The following is a 26,893-nucleotide window of genomic DNA, read 5'->3' on the forward strand; positions in this document are numbered from 1 at the left end:
TTTATGCTTGTTGTATCCCACAGTAATTTTTCCAACATTTATTATTTTTTATTTGTTAAAGAATTACACGCAACTCGTTTCATCCATTTATAAATACCTTTAATGTTGTGGAACTTCCACGAAACGAGTGAGTTCCTGTTCTCACTTACATTATAGCAGCTATAAACACTCGTTCCCTCACCATCCCTCTCTCTATTCTCTCTCTATTCTCTCTTTATTCCCTCTCTCTATTCCCTCTCTTTATTCCCTCATTATTCTCTCTCTTTATTCTCTCTTTATTCCCTCATTATTCTCTCTTTTTTCCCTCATTATTCTCTCTTTATTCTCTCTCTTTATTCCCTCTCTTTATTCCCTCATTATTCTCTCTCTATTCTCTCATTATTCTCTCTCTCTATTCTCTCTTTTTATTCTCTCTTTATTCCCTCTCTTTATTCCCTCATTATTCTCTCTCTATTCTCTCATTATTCTCTCTCTCTATTCTCTCTTTTTATTCTCTCATTATTCTCTCTCTTTATTCTCTCTCTCTTTATTCCCTCTCTATTCTCTCTCTTCATTCTCTCTCTTTATACCCTCTCTCTTTATTCTCTCCCTTCATTCTGTCTCTTTATTCTCTCTCTCTTTATTCTCTCTCTCTTGAGTTTAATAAAATATAGTTTGTCAAGTTCAAAGGAAACCGCAAAAGAAGTGTAAACTCGTCTGTCCTGAAGACATTTGAAAACCGTCAGTGAAGTTACATCGGTTTTCCTCGGACTGATACAAAGCGCTGACACTGGAGACTCCTTCCATAAATGCTAAGCAAACGTCTCCTTACTTTATGAAAACTTCACCATATCAACGATGAGCGGTTACTATTGAAACGATAACGTATTAGAACTGGACGTTCATCGAAACCTGTAATTTGCAGCTGGACAAAAAAAAAAATCACATGAAAATGACATCCGTGCACTTTTATTGCCTCTGCATCTACTATCACAAACGCAGTGGAGGAAGTGAGGTCATTGCCTTGTTCTGTCTCTGTTCTGATTCATTTCCTGTCTGCGTCTCCTGTAGAGAAGTTTGAGCTGAAGAGAAAAATGTGTGTACCTGCCATGTGTGAAATTGAAACTCAGCTGAATCCTCCTCTCTGTCTCTATAAAAAGATTTGACTCGACATAAACAGAACGAGCCACACCCGGCGTGCATGATGGGAATGTGAGCATCAGAAAGATGACCTCTTCACCTCTTCTCCTTCCTCTCAGATAACCTTAACGCCGGGTTCGTCCTCCCTCAGGCCCACAGGCTGCACTAACAATAGATGTCATGTGCATCCTCTCGCCCACAGAGTCGCTCACACAGAGCAGACACGTCAAAACATACTGCCTGATTTATTTACAGATCAGAAACCTACACACACACAGTACATACACGCTCCACCATGATACACAAAGGGGCCAGTGCTTGGACCCCTGAAACACAAAATCCATGATTAAGCTAGTCCTTTATTAATTTAAAATATTTCACTAAATCCCAATTCTTAGTTGTTTTTGGTATTTTTAAAAACATTAATTAGGGGTTAATTAAGGGGTTAATTAAGGTGAATTACTAAGCTGACTCTAACCATACACAGTGATTTACCTTTCCTCAATAGGAGGTGCAAAAAGAAGGCCTTAAAGATTTAAGCTCATTCTTTTTGAACCATTTTATGAAAGCTAAAAAACCTTTCGTTATCCAATGAACCTTAAAAGAATGCTCGTAGAACCCTTGTGCTTTACAAACTCCCAATTATTGGTCATTTTTATTATTTTTTTATTTTTATTATTTTTATTATTTGATGATTGAAACTCTCAGCATCTTCCTGTGGCAGCGTCCCAAATCACATACCACACACTAAAAGTGCATTTCTATAAGTTAGAGAGGTAATTATCGAGCTAGGAGTGTTAGCTAACTAGCTGTTAGAAGCTTTTCCAGTTATCATGATGATGGTGACGTACATTTTTAAAGAATTGAGAGGCCTTAATGGTTGTTTCTTTAATCCGTCTGAGGGAACAGCTTAAAGTAGGAAGTGTATTCTATCGGAAAGGGTTGTATGGCATTTAAACAGTATCATTAACAGAAGGCGGCTGATGTGAGTGTGTGGAAGAGTGTTAGCGAGGGTGCTTATTAACAAAGAGTGTGAGATGCAGTGAAGTGAGTGTACTTCTGGTCTTTCATTCTGCAAGAGATCAGCAGAGACATGAGGCCGCATTCTGTTCACGAGTCAAGTTAAAAATAATTTAATTTGAGGGCGGGGATAAGAGGATTGTTCCCATGGTTATGATTGGTCAGTCTCAAACAATCCCCTTTCGTTTAAACCTTGATCTCATCAGTGTTGCCAACTTAGAGATTTTGTCGCTAGAGTTGGTGACATTTTAGACCCTTTTACTGACATTAATGAAAACACAGCTTAGTGACAAACCTGACTATTTGAGCAGACGCTAGTGAACTCGAAACGGTTCTCCAGCTCACATCACAGCTGCTGAGATATGAGTTGAGACAGCAGATTCATTGACTCTCCATCAGAGTGTAAAGCATTACTGTGTTGGACTTGCAACCAATCACTGAGCTCTATTATTCCCAACAACCAATCACTGAGCTCTATTATTCCCAACAACCAATCACTGAGCACTATTATTCCCAACAACCAATCACTGAGCACTATTATTCCCAACAATCAATCACTGAGCTCTATTATTCCCAACAACCAATCACTGAGCTCTATTATTCCCAACAACCAATCACTGAGCTCTATTATTCCCAACAATCAATCACTGAGCACTATTATTCCCAACAACCAATCACTGAGCTCTATTATTCCCAACAACCAATCACTGAGCACTATTATTCCCAACAATCAATCACTGAGCACTATTATTCCCAACAACCAATCACTGAGCTCTATTATTCCCAACAACCAATCACTGAGCTCTATTATTCCCAACAACCAATCACTGAGCACTATTATTCCCAACAACCAATCACTGAGCTCTATAGTCTCTGAACACTTGATTCATGGCTCCAAGGAATCATTACAGAATCACGTGTACATTAATCATACGTGGAAAATGTACCATTCGTGTGACTCGTCTGTAAGGGACTTACCTTCCTTCAGAGGTAGTACGGTGATGGCCACACTAAGCCGGCCGCTCCCCAGACTGACCAGGTGAGGCGCTGTACTCTGAACCTTCAGTCCTTTCCCCGTGTCAATCAGGTCCAAAGGTGAACTCTGTACATCACACAGTATCTCAATTTAAACTTGCTGAAAACTGATTAGAAGAGATTTCTAACGGTTCTTAAAGAGTTTGAATGTGTTTCTGATGGCCTGTAATGGTAGGTTCATGTTGTTCCTAATGGTGAGTTCATTTAGATAGTAATCATCTATCCTGGGTTCCAGGGATATTTAATGATAACCAGAAAATCCCTGGAATCTGATGGACGTCATTAAACCAACGCTCATTAAGGGCCTTTATGTATTGGAAACCACTAAAGATTTTTTTTAATGGATAAAAAAAATTCCAGCAGGGATATGTCAAGCTTCATCCGTTTATTTTTTTATTGAACAATTGTTTTATTTATTTGCATGTTAGAAAGCCTGAACATGATTGGCTGAGATGCAAATAAAAAAAATTCAGTCTTTCGTCTGCATCAAAAATTCACACTGTACTATAGTATTATAATGTACTGTTCATTACGGTAGTATGTGATTTGGGACGTAGTCTCAGGCAGTGACGGGTCATGCTAGCGCTCCATTTTGTTAGCAATTAGCTAGCTAAGGATTCCGCAGTTACGATGAAGCTCCACTAATTAGTTATCTTTGTATTTTGTACAAACTAGTAGAAGTACACAGTTCTCAACAGTGTTATGATCATTTTTATCTTGAATATTTCACTTAAGAACAGTTTCAGAACGGTTTTGTGGACTTTTTGGAAATTTGCATAATGGCTGGAGAACGTTAGTGTGGAGACACGCCCACAGCTGAACCTAATCCTGTTTTTACTGTCGGAGAATTAATAAGAGCTCTGAACTTACCTTAGGAGGCGTGAGGTTCTGGTCTGACTCCGGCTGCAATGTGCTGTCAGACCTGTCTCTCTCAGCGTCCTAAAAAACACACACACACACACACACACACACACACACACACACACACACACACACACATTAGCACTACTCCGTGACCTACAGTACATGCTGAATATTTATCCCACAACATCTGACTTATTCATTTGAATCTCAGAGCTTCAGGAGCAACACTGTGTGAAACCTGATAAGGGAATAAAAGGCTGGTGATTACTCCTAAACACATGAGTACTTCCACATTAGTGCAAAAAAAGGACATAAATACATAAAGACTGGACACACAATCGCTCTCAGATGCACGGTTGCACACAGTGGAATGTGCGTGTGAAGAAAGTTCTGAAGGAGTTGAAGGCGACGGTGCTAAGGGTGGGAGGAACATGCAAGAATGTTCCGAGCCTACAATTTCCCACGAGTCACTGGGAGGGCTTGGCATGCATGACCAGCGGAGGAACGGTGAGAATGGACACGCTATAGGAGATGGAAATGGAGGCAGAAAGGTTCCTCCTACGCGCTCATGTGTTCCACAGCTGGACTGAGGAGATTCGGGCAGTTAAATAAGGAATATATTAAACAAGTTCTCCAACAACAACCTGAGGGTTTATTTAACTTTTTTTTTTTATTATTATTTAACTAAATAAACCAGCTTAGTTTATAGCCTTAGCTCAAATATTATACAAATATAAAGTACATGTTGTAGCTCCATTGGGATTGTGGTTGAAAAAAGTTAGAGAATCCCTCAGATACAGAAGATACTGACAGAGAAAGGAAAGAAGAAAGGAAACTGCTCTATGTAAGACAGCGTAGTGTGTGTATTTCTTGTGTTGGAGTAGTGTTGGAATGGATTTTTACTCAACAGGTTCCTCAAGTGTTCTTTGGCTAGTTAAAGGCTCTCAGTTTTCTAAAGGATTGTACCACGGACCCTCTTGACAAAAAGACACTGCAAGATGTAATAAACATGTCCAGAACCTTCTCATTTGTAGCTCTAAATGCAGTCTACATATTGTTCAGACTCCTCTAAAGCCTCAGATAAACCAGAAGTTTGTCCTCCTCTCCCTCCTCCCCAACGTTCTGCCTTGTGTCACCTCCGTTTCCTCTGATTGAGCGCTCGTTTCCCACATGAGCTCACTGCTGGTTCACGCTGCACTGCTTATTCCCTCTAATCTCCTTCCTCTTATCACGCCAAACACAATACACACATTTCAGACCTGAGAAAGCAAAAACACAGGTTCTGTCTGCAGAAAGGAGGTCAGGAGGTCCTGTGTTGTTTGCTAACCTCTTCAGAGGGCAGTTAACAAAATCCTGACACACTTTCTGACCTTCTCAAGACCTCTTTTAGCAAGAACCCTCCTACTCTTGCTCCTCTACCCCTATTCTGTCAGGTGGGTGGGCGTGTTCGGACAGGACTGAGCTGGCGCTCTGGCACGAGAGACAGCCAGGTATGTCGGCCCCAGGACGTAAACACAGTCGCCAGACGGATTCCGTAACGCCACCCACTGCAGACGCTTATCAGACCCGTAGAAGAGGTGAGGTCTGGATGAGTTGAATTCTGAATACTGATTGGTCAGAAGGTGTCGATTAATTTTGCGACATCTTCAGGACAGAGGAGTTTACGCTTCTTTACGGTTTCTTAGTAACACGAAAAGCTGTGATTTCTTTTTTGTCTTATCAACTGAATGTAATCGTTGGTACATCGCTATGGTGGAAGAGGAAAATAACACACACTGGAACGTGCTGTTATAGGAAAATAATCAGCTTCAGGGTGGTAACAGTAACTCTGCTTCATCACACCGACACAAATAACAACACTTATTAAACAATGACACGTCATACATCACTTTTATCCATTTATAGTTATATTTAATATTGTGGAACGTCTGTGAAACAAGTTAAACAATAAGAGGAAGCTTTTGGTTTGAATCCAAGCAATGTTGTGTTTTCCCTAAACCGGGGAAGTTGCAGGGAGCGTTGGAGAGTCAGAGGAAACCTTGATTCTGACAGCGAGGAAAATGATCAAAGTGTGCATGTGGAGACTCCCTATTCATGATTAGAGCTTTAGCGAATAAAGTCTGAGACGAACGGCATTATGGGAGCTGACACGAGGTGCCATGGCCGGCAGGGTGTGGAGGATTTAAACCGGGAAACTGTCTGTTCATTCCTAATCTAACACAAACAGTGGATTAATGAGGCGGTTCTCCTTTTTATTCCACAGACCCCCTCAGTACACATTTATTTATGAACATAATCCGACTATTTAAATATCAGAATCGGTATTTAAATGTGCGCGATAATATTCTGGATATTTATTGCAGCTTTAATCTCCTGGACAGAGCACCGGTTTTATTAAAATCGTCATTAGATTCAAGTTACATTACGTTACATTATCCAAGACCAGGACTAGCCGAGATCGAGTCACAACCGAAACATTGGGAAGGTCGAGTCCAAGTCAAGACCGAGTTCAAATGAATGTAAAAATGATTAGACCATATTTATTAATAATATTATTTGTACAAAGAACCTTCTGAAGAATGCAGAACGTGCTTGTTTTGGAGTTATTGAAGTTTGGATTCAAATTCATTCAAATCAAGTTAGCGATACAATGCACTAATAACTTTAATGTTATTAAAGTTCTATATTTAATATCAAATTTGATAATAGCTTTTTTGGGGAGATTTTTCCCACGATGCCAGCCAACCACATCTTTTCCACCTGCTGTTCATGTGCCATCACAAGGCAGTGCACCATGATATCTACCCTCTTCCACATACATTAGCTTACTGACGCCCATGATTGGTTAGAATCCCTGTAATTGTCAGTGGACTTCCCGTCTCTTTTGATCTCTTCACTCCTGGTTGTAGATAACTTCAGCATTGTTGGGATTCGAACCTGGAACTCCCAATGATGCTCCACTGTTCTCCATGGAACCCTGTCGATCCACAGGCCTCACTTTGACAACCGTTCATCAGAAAATATGTCCACTACGTCAAGCATTAATCTGAATCTGCGCTTCAGGAAGACGAGCTTGAAGTTTGATGGCTTCTGATGAGCTTCTGATCTCTCTCAGTGGCCATCATGACTGCGTCCCAAACGCCAACCTGTGCCACTCGGGACAAAGCTCTCATTGTGTCTTGCCTCCTCGTGGTCGTCGTTAGCTTCCCTCTTACATATGACGAGACAAACCAACCCTCGCTCGTCTCACACACACTTTCTCTCTCTTTCCTCGGCCATGTCAGGACCTTCAGGCAGACAGTCTTCTCTCTGTTCTCGCCATTACAGCAATACAAAAAGCAAACGACTCAAATTCCTTTAAGTCTACCGCTTTGGAAAAGTAATCCTAATCACCACGGAATGCTGAGAAGCCGAATATTAATTCGACACACTTTAGCTGTATAACGAAATGTTCTCCTGCTCTTCTGGCTGTTAACGCTTCATATGTTTGCACGTGTAAACGTCTGAAACAGACGAGGAAGTGTTTTCGCAGGTGTGCGCCATTACCAAAATCGTTGACGTTCCTGACGATTTAAGAGCCATTCGGGAAACTAAAACGGGCTTCGAACAGATTCGTAGTAGTTTTCGTTTTCATGACATTTCCTTGCATGAGTGTGTTCTATCACATACCTGTCATATGTTAGATATTTGAGATGTCGAATCGCTTCGGCATCTCATTTATTTATTAAAAACAAGTTGTACTTTTTATCCATTTACATTAAAAGTTCTCAAAACGAGTTAGTTCCTGTTCTCACTTGCGTTATAGCAGCTATAAAAATTCATTTTCCGCAGGTCATGTTACCGAGTATTATATTTTATGAAATATGCCACTGTCTCTCACCTCAGGTTTGATTATTGGGGATCAAAATAGAAATCTACATTGAACTGAGTTTGATAATAAGTTATGTTTTGCTGATGTCCTTTCACACAAATCAGGACGCCAGCGTCTTGCAGATGAGGTGCAAACTGGGATGCGTCTGGTCATGTGACCATTTCTATACCACCTGCATACCACCTTTTTCTATACCACCATACCACCTTTTCTATACCAAATATTTAAATTCACACCTATACTTTATTGGTGCATCTTGGAAAGCTTTACAAACAGAGGTTGTTATTGTGAGTGGTTAGTACTCCATGTGATCTCTCGTGATGTACTCTCTCTCTCTCTCTCTCTCTCTCTCTCCAGTATCCCTGTATCATCTTTATCTTTAAACAAAAGATGGAATTTAACACAAACAATCTCAGGTCGTGCCAAGACTTGTGCCAAAGACTTGACCTAACATCTTTTGGTATGCAGGGGCAACAGAGAGACCTGTACAGTCATCGCTCCATCGACACCATGTTACTCAGTCCTGCTCTTACAATCAAAAGGTTCCTGAAATCCTGGGAGAACTTTTAGTGGTTCCTCAAGTTGTCTCAGAAAGCAAGAAAAGAAAATAAAAACCGCTAAATGATCGTCTAGTGAACGCCTTTATTAAATACATTCTTTACATTAGTTAGATATTTAAAAATCTGGATATGATTTCTGATACTTCATGAATGAAAGGGTTAACACACTTACATCACTCCAGCAGCTGGTTAATGATTACGTGAGTTAAAACAGAGTGAAATAACGTGTGAAGGACCGCAGAACAATGACCCATGCAATGCAAAAAAACCTCAGACTTTTACACTGTACGGCCTACAGTTTACTTCAATACATCATGCGTTGCGGGTTCTTTATTAGGGCTCTTTTAGGAACCATTCAGTTTTCAGTAATAGTTGCAAAAAGGTTTCTGAAGGGTTCCATAACCCCCAACTACCCCGTAACCCCCCAAAAACGCCATAACCCCCAACTACCCCATAACCCCCCCACACACCCCATAACCCCCCAAACATCCCATAACCCCCCACACACACCATAACCCCCAACTACCCCACAACCCCCAAACACATCACAACCCCCAACTACCCCACAACCCCCACACACATAACCCCCAACTACCCCATAACCCCCAACTACCCCACAACCCCCCAAACACTTCACAACCCTCAACTACTCCACAACCCACCAAACACATCACAACCCCCAACTACTCCACAACCCCCCCAACACATAACCCCCAACTACCCCATAACCCCCAACTACCCCACAACCCCCCAAACACATCACAACCCCCAACTACTCCACAACCCCCCCAACACATAACCCCAACTACCCCATAACCCCCCAAACACATTACAACCCCCCAAACACATCATAACCCCCAACTAGCCCACAACCCCACAGTCTACAAAATTCCCACCATCCCCAATATTTATAAATATATAAACAATTAAAATAATTGTTTATTACTATATATATATATATATATATATATATATATATATATATATATATATATATATATATATTTGGTGCCTAAATACAGATTAACATTCACCACAAACTGTAATGTGCTCGTGCACAATAAGGAGAGAAGTTCTACAGCAGTACTTATTATCATTATTTTAACATGATTTAAAAAAAAACTCGGAAAGTACTTTATCATATAAACCCTTAACATAAAATCTGAAATCTCTCACCGAGGCAGATCCGATGCCCGTCATCATGGACGATCCTGTCAAGTGTCGCGTTCCTCACGTGCCCCCCAAAAAAAAGAAAAAAAGAGAGAAAGTAAACAACAACAAAAACACGACCCGGGAAGCAACACAGAGCGACACTGTTCGTGTTGTGTTCGGATTAATTCGGGATTATGTCGTGAATAAAGCGGTGAATTTTCACGGGAACTGAAAGGAGCGACACTGACACCGAACGCGCGCGCCCTCGTCCCGCTCCACCAGCGGTGGAATGCGCCACAGCTGGAAGACCTGCGTGTGCGCATGCGCAGTCGTGACCTCAGTCTCGCCCCTTCTGCACTGATAATAAGGATAATCATGAGGTGTTTAAACACCACGGTGCCTTCAGTAACCAACTGAAATAACCCCTAAGAGCGTTTATGCAGTTATTATTATTATTATTATTATTATTGTTCTTCTTCTTCTTCTTCTTCTTCTTCTTCTTATTATTATTATTATCATTATTATTATTGTTATTATTATTATTATTATTATTATTATTATTATTATTATCATTATTATTTGTGACATCGTTGCGTATAAATTACACTAATGACACTTATTTGGCATCAGTTTCACCTGGTATATGATTCCCTTTCATTTCATTCATTCGTTTCTTTAAAAAAAAAAATCCTAAATACATATAAAACAAATAGCAGCTGTGTGTCCCTAACAGTCACAGTTTATAATTATCTATTTATAAACACAGTGCACAGTGGCTTAGTGGTTAGCACGTTCGCCTCACACCTCCAGGGTCTGGAGTTTGATCCCTGCCGGGGCATGCGTGTGCGGAGTAGGCATGTTCTCCCCGTGTTGTGGAGGTTTCTTCCAGGTACTCCGGTTTCCTCCACCAGTCCAAAGACATGCATGGTAGGCTGATTGGCATGTCCAAAGTGTCCATGGGTGTGTGAATGTGTATGTGAGCGTGCCCTGTGATGGATTGGCACCCTGTCCAGGGTGTACCCCGCCTTGTGCCTGATGCTTTCGGGTATAGGCTCCAGGTTCCCTGTGACCCTGAAGAGGATAAAGCGGAATAGAAGATGGATGGATGATTAGTATTCTTAGTAAAAACTCTAGATGTGATGATCATTTTCTTTTTTCCTCTTGATCAATTTATCAAATTTATAAAAATGTGTAATACATAAAAATACAAAACACATGCAATCTGTGATTCTTTTACTTTTATTTTAATGCAATATTGCAATATTTTGCAAACATTAAAAAAAAAATCAGTTGGACTCACAAATTCCCCTCAGTTGAAAATAAAACTCTCCAGGCTCAGTGCACAACAATTATATATATATATATATATATATATATATATATATATATATATATATATATATATATATATATATATATATATATATATATATAAATATATATATATATATATATATAAATATATATATATATATATATATATATAAAGGTTAATATCAGTATGAATTTTATTGGAAGTAAAGGTAAATATCATTTCCAGATTAAGTGGAAAGTTTATTTTATTTTGTTCATTCTATAAAAGAGCGCCAATTTTTTTGTTATTGTTTATAAATCATTTGTTAATTATCATCATAACAGTGATTTATTTTAATTTTTTGCTGCACTGCAAATGTTTTCCCTTAGTGCAATATGATGTTATTCACTATCCTGTAAGTATTTATGTGGACATTATTATTGTTATGATTATGATTTTAATTATTATTATCCATCCATCCATCCATCTTCTCCTTCTTCAGGATCGCGGGGGAACCTGGAGCCTATCTCAGAAAGCATCAGGCACAAGGCGGGGTACACCCTGGACAGGGTGCCAGTCCATCACAGGGCACACTCACATACGGACACTTTAGACACACCAATCAGCCTACCCAGTCTTTGGACTGGGGGAGGAAACCAGAGTACCCGGAGGAAACCCCCGCAGCACGGGGGAGAACATGCAAACTCCGCACACACAGGGCCCCGGCGGGAATCAAACCCCGGACCCTGGAGGTGTGAGGCGAATGTGCTAACCACTAAGCCACCATGCGCCCTATTATTATTATTATTGTTATTGAGCAGATTTTTGTGCAGAAACAAAAAAGAAAATGGACGCTCGTGTTTATATAAACGATCAGTTCTTCTCTAACTTCTCTCCCCATGTGTTCTGAGTTAGAAAGCTTGTTTGTGGTCACCGAGTTGGAAATGGCTTTAAGACTAGAAGAACGTTAAAGAGAGGTTGTGTTTAGAACATCAGGTCAAAAGTGCACGCTGTCTTTTGCATAAAAAATAATAAGCACGTGTTAAAGCCCATGTTGACACCACACTAGAGCTGAGACACGAAATCAAACATTCATTCAGCCATCATTCATCAGGCGTGGGGATTTTATTGGTGCTATGATGCAATTATAATAGAATTCTTTATTTTCTAAATTCCGATAAAATACATTATGTTTTTGTCGCCTTATATTAAACACCTGTTATACGTAAAAAGCAGAAGGAGATATCGATGTTCTCAATATACTAACAATACTGAGGATAATCTCAGAAAGGTGCAATATGATTTTATTTATTTATTACTTATTTATTAGTTATCAATATCATACAGTCAAGTCATCCAGTCTTTTCTAAATCTTTCAAGACACTTTTATTCCTTAAAAGTCATATGATGTGCGAAATCCAGAGTACACCATGGCGCTGCTGAATTCTGGATTCCGATTGGTCAAAAAGTGCTGATTAATTTTCTGGAAGTACTGAAATCACAGGTTTATATTAATGCACGTGTTTTAATATGTTACAGTTTCTATAGTAACAGCTCAATGAAAAAAAAATCATTTAATTGTTGATTGGTGAAATTTTGTGTAAGGAGTTTTTTATATAACTCCTTATTTACGGAAGGAGTCTCCAGTGTCAGAGCTTTGTAACTTTATTCTTCAGGACAGAGGAGTTTATGCTTCTTTGCATTGAAGGGTTCATAAAAGTTTCTGTGAGGAAATAAAACCCTTCAGGACGTGCTGTTAGAGCAAAATGATTAAGTTTAAGACTGACAGCTCCATCCACCGTATGATTAGCAGACTGGTTCTGGTGAACCTTCATTTGTATAAGACACACCATCATTAATCATTATGCTCTCACCCGGGGTAAAACTGTCTGAGAAACGGAGCAGCGGCAGTTTACAAAGTCTTGCCTCTCCTCAGAGCCCGGGAGAACCCGACAGGATCCTCAAATAGACTAAAGAAGGAGAAATAAAAGGAACGAAAGATCCAACCGAATCTCCTGCGCCAGCTGGAAGCCACAGGGCCTGAGCTGCTCATGTGGAATTACAGAACAATTAGCATCTCTTTATGTAGGATATTGACTCAGAAGCCACATGAAGACCTGGATCTCATCAGCCGAGGGAGGGGAGGGGAGGGGAGGGGAGGGAGGGAAAGAGTGAGGGTGAGGGAGACAGAATGAAAACAAGAACGATAGAGAGGGAGGGAGGGATGAACGAGGAGCAGGAATGAGTGGGAGTGACAGAGTGAGCAGGAGGGAAAGAAAAGAGTCACCTGAGGAGTACTTGTTATAAAGTCAGATGATTTCTTTTTTAATGATCTGTTCGGTTTCAGTGCTAAAATTCAGGTAGTATAGATGTGAGTGCAAAAGTTTGTAAACCCCCCCCCCCCAAGTTTCTGCTAGAGAAAATCGAGGGATAACAGGAAGATGTTTTACGGTGAATCTTCATGTTCATAATGTTTCTCAGTTTATAAGCACATTTTAGGCCAGATTGCACCAACAAGGTCTAAACTTTAACCTGGATTAACTGGACAAACAAAGTTTATAAATTAATCCAGTTGCATCAAATTTTGTTTAACATGCATTTAAGCTATTATTTATTTATTTATTTATTTATTTATTTATTTATACAGTAAACTTCAGTCCTCCTCTTTCATTACTCTAAACTCAAAAGTTTTCTATGCTAAGAAAAAAGTGTTAATGATGACTGAGCTCGAGTTAAAGCATTGCTGTTTACTTCAGAGTTAATAATCTGAAATAATCCCAGAATTAATATTTTTAAAAAATAATAAATAAATATTAAAATAAACCTTTCTGATTCAGACCCAGCTTTAATATCACTTTTTGTTATAAGCATGCTTAAAAGTTTGTATCCCCATTGAGTCGTGTTTAAGGTGTTAAAAGATCAAACAGGCTCAAAGTCTCGAGCAGTCGAGTTAAGCTTTGCGCAGAATCAGGAAAACAAGCTCTCTCTGAACTCGCTGAAGGATGGGATAACAAGATTTTACATCAAGACAGAAATGCACAATGAAATAATGGGGAGAATTAGGCATAGTAATAGGGTACACAAACTTTTGCACACAAAATAAACTCCAAACACATTCTCACTATAAGAGATGAAAGCACACTTCATTTCCCTGAATATTTTCTAAGCATAATAAATCTCAGTGTGTGTGTGTGTGAGTGTGTGTGTGTGTGTGTGTGTGTGTGTGTGTGTGTGTGTGTGTGTGTGTGTAAGGAAACCGTCGTTTAGAATAAAGAATCTAAACTCGGTCATTAAGGATGGAAATGAAAAGCAGAATCTGGAGGAGAAAGGAAATGGTGCATGTAATGGAGGCAGAAACAAAAACCCTGTGTGGAGACGATTAGATCTCTTGTTTTCTTCTCTCTGTATTTCAGTGACGCCTGAAAGTCCAATCTGGGAACATTCCAGAACTTCTTCTCCCTCAACAAGTTCAATTGTGTTATGTATTAGAATAACACGTCATACTCTTTATCTGTTTATAGTTACATTCAACAAGTCAGTTCCTGTTCTCACTTACGTTACAGCAGCTATAAATGCTCGCTCCCTCACCCGCTTCTCTCTATTCTCTCTCTCTATTCTCTCTCTCTATTCTCTCTCTTTATTCTCTCTCTTGAAACAAAAATGAAGCTTATCTGAGCGACCCTCGTGTGTGTGTGTGTTGTTTTATACTGAGACGGAACATCTAAACATAGAGTTTCAGAAGAGAAGAGTCTAAATGGAGAAACTGATCATTGTCAGGATCTGTCTGGCACAAGCAGCTGCTCGCGGTCACTGCGGCTTCTGGATAAAGCAAACCTCTTATACAAACACACAGCAAACTTCCCAAAATGTCCGCAGAAACAATCGAGCCATCGGTGTAATTACACAATGAGTTTGTCACCTTCCTTGTTTTTTTGCTCAGGCAAGATAAATAATTTCTTTCCAGCAGAAAAATAAAGCATTTAAAAGCTGATGAGATTCGAGTGTTTGCTCCTGACCTGAGCCCTGAAGTGCAAACCTGCAGCCTGGCGGAGAGGAAAGAGAGGAAATAGACAGAGATGCTGAGATAGAGAAAGCGTGTGTTCAGCTGAAACCCAACATTACAGCAGAAATACGCTCGAGACACCAACCACAAAACTGTCCCCATCTTCTGCACCAGCATTCCCGACTTTCCACAACCCGAGAGCAGACGATTACTCAGAGCGAGCAGAAAGGGAATGAACATCACAAATAAATTAGATTGACCTCATTACGTTTATTAACTCTGAGTGTTAAAAATAAAAATAAAAAATAAATAAAAAAAATAAATTACCATGTTTTTTTTTTTTACAACAACAACAACAACAACAACAACAATAATAATAATCTATTTTAAAGTCAACTCCAATTAATTATTGGCACCCTTTCAGATGATTTAACATAAAATTATATTAAAAAAATTATTTAAAAAAACATCAAGTGACCTCTTTGCTACCCACTTTGCTCAACATGGGGCTTTGGCCAATTAGGAGCTTCTGCCTAACATGGGGCTTCTGCCCAGTGTGGGGCTTTGGCAAACCAGTAGTTTCTGTCCAACATGGGGCTTTTGGCCAACATGGGGCTTTGGCCAACATGGGGCTTCTGCCCAACATGGGGCTTTGGCCAACAACCAGGAGCTTCTGCCCAAGATGTGGCCTCTGCCTAACATGGGGCTTTAGCCCAACATGGGGCTTCTGCCCAGTGTGGGGCTCTGGCCAATCAAGGACTTCTGTGCAACATGAGGCTTTGGGCAAGCAGGGGCTTCGGCCCAACATGTTTCAACACATGTTGTGCCCAGGAGGGACTTCTGTTCAACCTAGGGCCTTTTTCTCATCACAGGGCTTTGCCCAAACAGGGGTTTATGGCTGTCATGGGGCTCTCTCTGTCAGGCTGCAACCGAACACGACTTTTTTCAACAAAAAACATTCATTTATTGCACTGATGATTTTGAAACCAACAAAAATAAATAAGACTTAAGAAAAAATTTTCCACGTAAGAAAAAAAATTACATTCACTCATTTTAATGAAGGGTGCCAATAATTTAGAAAATGACGGCAGGTCAGTGATGATGTTGATGGTCATGTGATTTCTAAACTCCATGGTGGTGTCGTGACTTTGGTTGCGATGTCCTTGGGGTGCTGTAGGGGTCAAGTGACTGCCTGGTTCGGTGGGAGGAGAAGGTCGTTGAGTCTGATGACGGTGTTGGCGAAGTCCACCAGCTCCACAAAGTCTGAGGTGATGATGTTCACACCATCCACACCCGGTTTCTGCGCCTCCACCCACGCCATGATGACCGGCAAGTTCCTGTCCAAGACAGGACACAGAACTCATCAGCAGCGTGCCTTCATTTCAAACCCAACCCTAAACTGTCAATCACCTCATTAACCACACCCTTTAATTCATCCTCAAATAACTCCTATAAAATGCATTCATCATTAGGAAAAATATCAACTAACTAAACCTATAAGAATGACAGAACACTGTTTCTGAAAATAATTTGTGGATCTGTAATTTAAAGTCCCCATCAAATGAAATTAAAATGAACATTTTGTGGCTTTTAGTACGAATATGTCAGCCTTAAGTGTTATCTATAAGTTAGTGCGCTCCAAAACAATGACAAAATTCACATTTAGAAGATATATGCATTGAAAATTTACAGTCTCTTTCTACCACCGATACAGATGAACAATTTTGATAACATCATTCTGCACTTCTGATTTTCTGTCCAATCAAATGCTCTCTAGAATCTGAAGTGTCCCACCCACAACATTATAAACATCCATGGTACAAACTGTCAAGCATTGCTTAGCCCATGCTGTGAGGTAGGCTAAGCACTATTAGCTATTTTAAAAAGGTGGCAGAGCTACTCCATATGTCCAGCCCTGACTTCCTGTTTCCTGTTTCAGTGGAACTTACGTCAACACGTCGAATAGCTTTGTTCGTTTCAAGGCACTTCACGGGTACGTTTGGCTCCTTTCCTATTCACTAACATGGGAATGGGCGGGGTTAAACAAATATACTCCAGCCAGCCCACTAGAGGGCCTTGGATACAATTTGGCCTCAGTTTTGACATCCAGTAATATATACAGTCAGTGGTGTGTGTGTGTGTGTGTGTGTGCACAAGAGAACGAGGTTAAACCCAACTAATCGCTACAGACTGAAACTTCAAGCAAAAAGAGAAAGTTGTTCCTCCTCCTTCACAACAAACCCAGGAAGTGAGAAGCTCTAGTGCAGTCTATCCTGGAATAATCTTGGAATAACAAACGTTCCCACTTCCTCGCGCATAGGCACAATTATACATCTTCCTGAGAGTCTGACGATGGTGTGACCGGGTCAGCTACTACATCCATTACCACCACTACTCCTACCCCCCCTTTCTCTCTCTCTCTCTCTCTCTCTCTCTACTGCACTACTGTTACTCATAAGCTGGAGGTGTGAGGCGAACGTGCTAACCACTAAGCCACCGTGTGCCCTCTATTTCCACATGTTCTTAATGAAAATAATTTTGAAGACTATAGATTTTTACGTACTATTTTGTGTACGTCAGTGACACCTAGTGGCTACTTTAAAACTGCATTTTACAACACTAAAACTTCACCCAGCGAACAGTTTGTAATATGGCCATGTACAGTGTTTTATGGGTTGCTATACTACACACTAACATAACATAATATCCTTACGTGCAAAAAAGATGCACCACAAACATCTTTCATCGATGTACCCGATGCATTCTTTTCACTATTAGTTATAACTAGTCCTTTTGTTGATCACTTTTCCTTCAATGACAGGATTATAGGTATAGAATATAGAGCATTAGTCTATATGAAGAAGATAACATGAATATAGGATATATTCTGTGTACTATATACACGTTATGTAAGGAATGAATCACAACAGGGTGTGCTGTTTTAGGAAAATAATTGTTTTATTCCTCTTATACTACAGCAAAAGAAAAATGTATTTAAGAGTAGTTACATTTAAAGTTGTGGAAGTTGTCACTTTTTTCAGCCTTTTGAAACGCAGCTTGTCAAATGATTAAAAAATCACAACGAGTAAACTACTCTGCGCTGAAGACTTGAGTTACGGCTTTACCTCTGACTCTTACTGAGCGCTAGCACTGGAGACTCCTTCTGCAAAACGTCTCCTTACAGAAAACTTCATCAGAATCAACCTGCCTTAACCCGGTTCGTTAACTCACTTCTCGACTAGGTAGTTGCGCAGCCCCCGCACAAGGCCTTTGATGATGGTCTTGATGCGAGGTGTGAGGATGGCTTGGGACACATGGAAGCTGCCGTATTTGGCCCTCTCGCCCAGCGTGGTCTCCAGGAACTGGATGAGTTTGGTGGTGTCGGTGGTGTTGGCCCACGGCGCTGGGATTTTACTGCCAGGCCACATCAGTGGGCAGCTCTTAGCGGACGGGTGGTGATAAAACACCAGGACCTGCGAGTATAAATACAAAATAAACGAGCAAAAATATGGACTTAACATTTAAATATGTTAAGGCATCTTCATGACAGGAAGTAAGACTGTAATCTCTGAGATTAGGGTCAGTGCACAGTAACACCCTCGACCTGACCTACAACATTAGAGACGTATTTAATCGTATTAGAGAAATTTGTTTAAAGTAAGCTTGAACATTGTTATTTATAAAACATGGAGAGCTGGACAATAAGTCTGACTAGAAATAACCTTGAAAACACCATTAAAAACACTAGTCTGAATGAATATGCATGAATATGCAAATTTGAGCAAGTCCTTCCGCCATACCTAATATCTAACCGCTTAACTGTTATTAATTAGCTCGCATGTGATGTCAGTATGAGTCAGGATTTACATCCTGATTTGATTTATTCAACATATTACATGCAAAAGCTTAAAATCTCCAGAGCACCTGGTTCTTTTTCTCCCACAAGTAGTCCAGCGTGATGTCCTCCACCACGTTGATCTTGCACAGCTTCGATCCAAAAACATCCTTGAGCATGTTAATGAGATAGCGATGGTGATCGTCATTCATGGCGTAGTGATGATTGAAGTCCAGGAAGATGACCTCTTTGCGATGAGCGTTCAGGAAGGCGTTGATGTCACTGAGTCCGTCTCGCACCCTGAGCCCAAACAGGCCGTGGATGAAGTAGACCTCGTGGTCTGTTTCTCCAGGTTTAGACGAGACTCGGAGGTCAAAGTAGCGAATGCCGCCTTCCAGCTGCTCCCTGAAGGTCAGATTCTGAGTCATGGACCATTTCTTCATCACTTTTTTGGCCAGCAGACGGAACACGAACGCTAGGTGCTTGACGAACGCCTTCTGATCGGGTCCGACCGGAGCCTGTTCGTCCACCCAGAAACTAAAGGAGTCGTGAGAACCTAAAGTGTAGAGCAGAACCGGAAAGCAAGTTCTAACATAGCAGCAGAACTTAAAAGGAGTGGTTTATAATGGTTAGCGCCCCCTATATTTTTCCAGCCTGGAAAAAACATCAACATAATCCTGAAATGAGAAATCTAACAATATTGTAAGTCGGTTTTTGTAAGGTATTGTAGGCGTGTTGATGTGTGGCGTGAGTGAATTAATTCTAGGATAAGAGCGGATTCTTTTTCAAAATGTATTTTAATTGAATTATTTCCAGTTACCCCTGATCCATCCATCAATCCATCCATCTTCTATACCGCTTAATCCTTTTCAGGGTCATGGGCAGTTACCACTGATTCGCCTCAAAAAAATTTTTTATCTGTTTTTTATTTTTCCTTTTTTCCCTCCTTATTCTCCATCGCCGCAACAAATTTAAATGAACGTTAAATAGACCAGATCTAACAAACCAAACGATCCCATTTAAAAATATTCCTTCTCTCAGTATTCATTATGTGATTGTTACATGAATAGAAGCACTTTATCAAAAACTTCAAGATTTAATCAGGAAGAAATATAATAAAGTTGTTGACTAAAAAAAAAAAAAAATTAAAGAGAGACTATTTCATATGAAGAATTAACCACAAAAAAAACACTTTCTAAATTTCCTGCTCTGCCAGAATAAAAAAGTCCACAACATTATCTTTCAAAGAATCCAATATCTGTGTGCATAACTGAATTTTTAATGAATGGATTTCTTCAGGACTAAAAGGAGCTCTTGGTGGAGATAATCAGGTGAATTACAGACCCACCAGGAACGGCGAGGTATTTAAGTGGCATGGCGGTGATTGAAGGACACAGGGAACCCATCCAGTCCGCATTGCTGGTGTCACCCGTCGGCCTCGTCTTCATCTCCCTGCTGTGTGACGTCACTAAAACGTGTTAAATTTCATACCTGCTAATCTGGCGTTGATGAAACCGGTGAAAGCGTTGCGAGGCTCATCTTGACTGTGCGACTCAAACCGAGGGAGCGTTTCTCCGAGCGTTAATCAGATTAGCCCTAAATCACTCTCTTTATCCTCCCTGCTTTCCTCACTAAGGGAGTTTGAGATTAGCCCCACCCCCTCGCCTGGTGATAGCCAATAAGAAGCAGATATTTAAAAACCTGTGCACTGATTTAGTACATTTCTGCACAGACAAAAACAGCCAATTAACAAAACATTAATTAACCTAATTAATAATCATGTCGCTATTTGAATAAGCAAAACCAGATGGGAAACAATATGGACACCCTTAAGAGAAAAATTAGCAATCATCAAGAAGTGTAACTACGTCTGTAAAAGCAGAACTTTTGTTTGGTTTCGTGTTCGGAGCAATAAGAGTGTGTCTATATCATGCCATGAAAGAGGATGTCAGCCAGGAACTCAGACAAGTAACCATTGCTCTGTTTCAGTCTGGGAAAGCATCATAAGGTCGTCTCCAAACAATTTGAAATTCACCATTCTACAGTGAGAAGGATTGTTTACAAATCGAGAGCCTTCAAGAGAGTTCTCAATCTTCCCAGGAGTGGGCGATCGCCGCAAATTCACTCCAAGATCAGACCTTTTTAATGCTCAGAGATATAAAAAGAAAACCACAAGAGCTTCATCATGTGACCTTCTGGCCTCTGTGAACACACGAAACGTTTATGTTCATGACAGAGGAGTCAGAAAAAGGCTGACCAAGTATGACTTTCGTGGAAGTGTTACTATAGGAAAAAGGAACTTCTGAAAAAGAGAAGAAGAGTTCCCTACAGGAAGAGGGTTGGTCACCACTGCTTTAAACCTTAGGTATTTGTTATTTATGTCTTTTCATAATACACAAGCAGTCGATGAAAGGTCGATGGCACTTGGGCAAGACAGCAGCATACTAGAGGTAGTTTACATTTAGAAACAGGAAATTGCTAAGTATGTTTATGTAGATTGCAAGTAGGGACAAGAACATTTCAGTCAATACTGGATCATTTCAGCCTTATTATGTGCTTGTAATTAACCTTGCTCTGCTGTTTAAAGTTTGAATGGTTGCACACGTTTTTAAAAGTGTGCAAAATGTCTACAGCCATAGTGTCACGTTTAGACATGAAAGCATCTGTGGACTTAAAAACGAAAAAAAAAAGCTGTCCGTTTATACATTATATAGACAAAGGTATACTGTAATAATGGACAATGGATTCTACAGTATTTATAGAGATATCAATAATCAATACTTTTCTTCAAACCAGTCGCATGTCCAGAATTCAACAGCACCGTAGTGTGATCAATAACACTATCAATAATCAATAATCCTTCACTTCGGGTGTCTGATATTTACAAAAATAAACATGAAAATAAAGGCGTGGAGAAAAGGAAATGAAGTACGAAGGAACAATGACCTGTAGGAAAATCTTTTAGTTTTAAATTTAGTGTTTGCAAATTGGAAATGGGCATGAACACTTACTACGCACTCACACACACACACACACACACACACACACACACACACACACACACACACACACACACACACACACACACACACACATTTCCTGTGTGAAGATGACATTACAGCGCACAAACATACTGCTAGGTTGTGCAAGGTTCTGGAGAAGTTACATTCACGGAACATCAGTGATGGATCTTCTACCATTCTGAGGATTTTTATTTAGTAAAACTGATTTAATATTGAGTTCAAGTCTACAGTTGTTTGTTTTTTTTTGTTGTTGTTTTTTTTTAAATTCGTGGTTCAGTTGAAGAGGGTTGTGTTTGCAGTTCCCGTGGAGGTTGTTGAAGCGACTGAACTGGAGTGATGGAGTACATGGATCTCCTCTTCTACCATGGTCCCATCACCAGAGAACGTTGCGAGGAGATCCTGTCTGCGAAGGGAAAAGATGGATCGTTTCTCATCCGGGAAAGCGAGACCATCCATGGAGCTCTGTGCCTCTGCGTCTTGTGAGTGTTGGTTTATTTTATCCGTTCGTCAGTTTGAAGTTTCTTCTTCTGTAGAGCTTCAGATAATAAATGCAGGCAGGTGTAGAAGACTGAAAAAAAAGAAAAAAAAGCTGAATGAACAATGTGTTATACTGAAGCTTCACATGTACAGATGTTATCTCTTTAGTCTTTCAGTTTCCTACACTATAACTTCCTCAGAACCTGAAGAAGGCCACATTTATACCAAGACATATCTTACCTAGCAATATATAACTACAGCATTAAAAAAAAAAAAAAAAATCTCTCTTTATCCCTTTATTCTTTATCCATGTCACACCCAAAATACATCCAAGGTCCTTCAGGGCCTCATTAAATAAAAACCTTATTGCCTGTTTATTTGATAAATGAATAATTATATTATAAATTGTTTGTGTCACCTGTTGCATTTCTTGCAGCTGCTCTGGTTGTTGTTATTGATCTTTTAAAAATATATATATTTTTAAATATTAGATGATTTAAAGTACACAATTGTTTTTTTGCAAGTTAGCATTTTACACGTCACAACCACAAAACTACTTCTGTTTTTTTTTTTACCCTGAACTTGCAATAAAGAGTACAATCATAATTGTTTAAATGATTTTTTATTAAATGTATTCCTTCTTTTAATGTCAGGTTTTTCATTTCATTTAGAGCTCTTTGTTTTTAAATAATGAGGCTTATATACTGTCAATAATATATATTTTTTAAACTCATATGAAATATGATCAAATATAAAATAATAAATAAAAGTTTAGTTTTTTTTACTATCATAAAAACAAAATAAATTAAAAAAGATTGCAAATGAGAAAGCATAATATTCTAATCTCTGGCCTTTTTGATTAATTGAACAATAAATAATCAAAACCAAGATGCAAAGGAATGCATCTTTGCTTCTTACTACTATTTATTTATTTACTTACATACTTATTTATTATTAATTATTATTGTTATTAGTATTTATTATTTGCAACATTGAGTGTTAAGAAGGTGCTATGGAATGCATTACAGTAATTATTGTTATTGTATATGTAGCCTAAATATTATTATTATTAATGTTGTTGTTGTTGTTGTTGTTGTGAATAATATAACTGGTGCATGTTTGCCGTTAACAGATTTTCTGTTTGTTCCCACAGCAAAAAGAAAGTGGTGTACACATACAGGATCCTACAAACTCATTCTGGATATTACACTTTACAGGTCAGTGAGAGAAACATCATCATAACAAATTAAATATTCATCGGGAAGTTGATTTTATTTCAGGCCATGTGGCTTTTTAATCAACACGAGATACAATCATGAAGTACAAGCTATATGCAATTTATTCCACGCTTTAAAATCACGTCACACTTATAGGACTCAGTCCTCCTTGCTGATGCGCAGGGTTTCTGATGTGTTTCATTAAAACAAACTGCAACTTATTGGCATCTATTCTGAAAAAATGTGCGAGTCAGTTGCTAATTGGTCTTAACTCAGAGCTGTATAAAAATTACAGTGAGTGAGTACACGGTGAGATATTTCCACAGGAAGTATTAACACCATGCGTGCATTTTTCTTTTAATGTGACAGTTCTTTAAACGAGTGCATGTAGAGGTAGTTATTTTCTTTCTCATTTTAGCAATTAACAAATAATATTTTAGTAAGTTTGACAATTTAAATTCTTTTGTTCTGTCAAAACTTTATTAATGTGTATAAGCAATACGGTCATGAGCTCGAAGGCCAAACATTGCTTATTGCTTGTATGCAGCTTTTTGTAATTGCATCATCCTGCATGTATTATTTAAAAAAATTTATGTTGGTACCTTAAAAAAAGAGGAGTTAAAAATTTGTCATCAGCCTCTTGGTCTCCAAACCTGATCCGAAAAAGAAAAGGCAGCGTGTGAGTAAGAACGATAAAAAGAACGGATATAAAGCTAAAAGGTGGACATACATCTAAGTCATTAGATAATATCACTGATCACTGCCTGACTCTGGGTTACTGATCGGACGGTCGGGGGTTCAAACCCTGGTGCAGCAAACCTGCCACTGTTGGGCCCTTAACCCCGTCTGCTCCAGGGGCGCTGTATCCTGGCTGACCCTGCGCTCTGACTCCAACTTCCTAACATGCTGGGGTATGCAAAGAAAAAAAGAATTCCACTCTGCTATAATGAATACGTGACCAATAAAGACTCATTATCATATCACACAGGGGGTGCAAACTTTTGAACTGATATAATATAATAAACTAATACGACCATTCGAGCATTTTTAATGACCTTTGTAAGACAAAATGTCGCTGCAAATATTTTATTTTGCTGTAAGGGTGCACAAACTTTTGCGTATTCATGCTGTCGAAAGGTTTCTGTTTAACACGCTCGTTCTCTCAATGATGATACGTTATTGTTTCTGTAGTAATAGCTCATTCGCAGAGACTCGTACGGCGGAAGCGCCACTCATTTTAAAAGTAAGCAGATGTTTATGTAACCGTAATGGAATGAGTCTCCAGTGTCAGTCATTTGTAACAGTCAGAGGAGAGTAAAGCTGTAACTTTTGAAGAAATTTTCTGACGTCCTCAAGACAGAAGCATGTACGCTTGGTTGCTGCTTCTCGGAAAACGAAAGATGACAAGCTGAACTTTTTTCATGTCACGAGAGAGATTAAAGGGAAGCTGGTGAGGCAATGACTTATTTATGACTGCTATTAACATAAATGAGAACAGGAACTTCACTGACATGCCTCAACACACAGTATAATATGTTGTTTATTTATATGTGTCGATATATATATATAAATATATATTTTTTTTAAGTCCTTGCATCGTTGATAAATTGCTGTGGTGTAAGAAGAATAAACCTCTGTGCTGTTTTGGGAAAATAATCCACTTTGTCTTCTCAGAGCAGTGCAGGGGTACAGGAGAAGTTTTTTAAGACGCTGGAAGATCTTGTTCGTCACTATAAGAAGAGAAATCAGGGTTTAGCAAATCGTCTACGTTACTCTGTGAAGAGGAAACAAACAGATCAGGAATCTGTGATCAGTAACGATGAACCAGACTACGAGAGTGAGCGAAAGAACCCTCACAAACAATTCAACTTATTACTTCAGCTTCATTTCACTAATACACATAATAGAGCTTTTCTAATTCCTGCGTTTTTCTCTTCCTCTCTTAGACGTGGATGTGACTGATGATTATGTTGAGGTGCTGCCAGACGATTGATTCTTCTGTACTGTAATTTTTTTTTTAACCCAATTTTTTCACCGATATCCTCAAGCTTTCAGGAGCCAGAAACAAACAGCGGGTTTAAAATGAACTGCGGGTCATGAGACGAACTTTTAAACAACTCTCGTGTTTAGTCTTTAAGACTCATCGTTGTTCCTCCTGTTTAAACCAGTGCAAACATAATATATCAAATTAATTGTGAAGTTAAAAATACTGGAATCATTCTCATTTGATAGCTGCTTTGTCTAAAAATGTGCATCGGGTGAATAAATGTAAATGTTGTAAACTTGAACCAGGCTTTTATACGGTATGTAAATAAATATTTCTTTTAGTTTATGGACATGTCTAAGGGAAAATTCCTACATGCATTCTGAAAACTGTAGATATGGATTGTCACTGTTTATTAATTTTACAGATGGGATAAAGAGACCGCTTTGGCAGTTTACTAGAGTTTTATTATTATGGGAAAAGGGCGGAATAACTCCAAATAAAGACCAGCTGTTTCGGTGGGATTTGACTTCTGAAGCCGTGGTCCTCAAAAAGCTGACAAAGCCTGTACGGGGTCTCACTAGTCGAAAGGAATCGATCAGGAGAGGGGTATAAAAGAATTTCAAAAACATTAGATGAACCCTGGAACACTACAAAGGCCATCATCAAGAAGTGGAGAAAATGGAGCACCACGGTGACATCACAGAGAACAGGACGTTCCTCGAATATGTATAACAAGACAAGACAAAAACTTACCAGGGAGGCTGCCGAGAGACCTACGGCAACATTAAAGGGGCTGCAGGAACATCTGACAAGATTCCTCTCTGTACATGACAACAATCTCTCATATTCTTCACATGTCTGGGCGATAGGGTGGGGCGGCTAGACATAAACCATTTATCACAAAAAACATCTAACCTCAACTAGATGACACCAAACCATGTGGCAAAATTAGTTATGGTCTGATGAGACCAATTCCAAAAGGTCTAATAATTCCATAATTCCAAAATGTATGTTTGGTGCAAAAAAACAACCAAAAAACAGCACATCACCAAAAGTACATGGTGAAGCATGGTGGTGGCAGCATCATGCTTTAGGGCTGCTTTTCTTCAGCCAGAACTGGGGCTTTTATCAAGCTGGAGGAAATCATGAATGTCTACAAATACCAGTCGATTTTAGTGCAGAACACGACGACGACCCAAACCACACGTCCAAATCAACAAAGCAACGGCTTCACCAAAAGAAGATCAATGTTTTTGAATGACCTAGCCCGAGCCCAGACCTGAATCCAACTAAAGATCTGTGAGGTGACCTGAAGCGTGCTGCGCGCAGGACACGCCCTCACAATCTGATGGATCGAGAAGGTTTTTATAAGAAAGCGTGAGAAAATATTGCCAAGTCAAGATAATAAAATTAAAAGGTGCTTCAACAGAGTATTA

General features: G+C 39.4%; 3 protein-coding genes across 13 annotated transcripts in view; 1 reads left to right on the forward strand and 2 right to left on the reverse strand.

The window, feature by feature from the left end:
* Positions 1–9,915, reverse strand: part of phldb2b (pleckstrin homology-like domain, family B, member 2b) — a 46,483-nt gene extending 36,568 nt beyond the window's left edge. For 7 of the 8 annotated variants that reach the window (XM_053674751.1, XM_053674749.1, XM_053674746.1 and 4 more), the window contains exons 1-3: positions 9,646–9,914; positions 4,045–4,113; positions 3,118–3,241 (exon numbers count right to left, since the gene is read on the reverse strand). In XM_053674751.1, the coding sequence (XP_053530726.1) occupies positions 3,118–3,241; positions 4,045–4,113; positions 9,646–9,672 (220 nt within the window). In that variant the 5' untranslated portion in view covers positions 9,673–9,914. Of the gene's footprint in view, positions 1–3,117; positions 3,242–4,044; positions 4,114–9,645 lie in introns of all 8 variants that reach the window. The other variant, XM_053674745.1, reaches the window with a different exon arrangement.
* Positions 9,916–15,273: 5,358 nt separating this feature from the next.
* plcxd2 (phosphatidylinositol-specific phospholipase C, X domain containing 2) lies at positions 15,274–20,886 on the reverse strand. Its single transcript, XM_017453393.3, has 4 exons — positions 20,102–20,886; positions 18,843–19,309; positions 18,150–18,391; positions 15,274–16,255 (listed from the first exon to the last, which is right to left on the reverse strand). Exons 1-4 carry the CDS (start codon positions 20,199–20,201, stop codon positions 16,099–16,101), a joined length of 966 nt encoding a protein of 321 aa, XP_017308882.1. The 5' UTR covers positions 20,202–20,886; the 3' UTR covers positions 15,274–16,098.
* si:ch73-264p11.1 (sh2 domain-containing protein 1b) lies at positions 16,835–25,804 on the forward strand. 4 transcript variants are annotated; one of them, XM_017452613.3, is made up of 5 exons: positions 16,835–16,911; positions 22,076–22,255; positions 23,407–23,470; positions 25,145–25,307; positions 25,417–25,804. In XM_017452613.3, exons 2-5 carry the CDS (start codon positions 22,113–22,115, stop codon positions 25,461–25,463), a joined length of 417 nt encoding a protein of 138 aa, XP_017308102.1. In that variant the 5' UTR covers positions 16,835–16,911; positions 22,076–22,112; the 3' UTR covers positions 25,464–25,804.
* Positions 25,805–26,893: the final 1,089 nt, after the last annotated feature.

This window comes from Ictalurus punctatus, chromosome 23 (genome assembly GCF_001660625.3).
Source record: "Ictalurus punctatus breed USDA103 chromosome 23, Coco_2.0, whole genome shotgun sequence".
In the NCBI taxonomy this organism is placed as follows: domain Eukaryota; kingdom Metazoa; phylum Chordata; class Actinopteri; order Siluriformes; family Ictaluridae; genus Ictalurus; species Ictalurus punctatus.

Coding starts and splice junctions, on each gene's coding strand:
- plcxd2 (XM_017453393.3), bottom strand. CDS start 20,201: ATGAAGACGAGGCCGACGGGTGACACCAGCAATGCGGACTGGATGGGT. Junction 19,310..20,101: donor TAAATACCTCGCCGTTCCTG/GTGGGTCTGTAA, acceptor TCTACACTTTAG/GTTCTCACGACTCCTTTAGT. Junction 18,392..18,842: donor TGTGGGAGAAAAAGAACCAG/GTGCTCTGGAGA, acceptor TTATACTCGCAG/GTCCTGGTGTTTTATCACCA.
- si:ch73-264p11.1 (XM_017452613.3), top strand. CDS start 22,113: ATGGAGTACATGGATCTCCTCTTCTACCATGGTCCCATCACCAGAGAA. Junction 22,256..23,406: donor GCTCTGTGCCTCTGCGTCTT/GTGAGTGTTGGT, acceptor TTGTTCCCACAG/CAAAAAGAAAGTGGTGTACA. Junction 25,308..25,416: donor CGATGAACCAGACTACGAGA/GTGAGCGAAAGA, acceptor TTCCTCTCTTAG/ACGTGGATGTGACTGATGAT.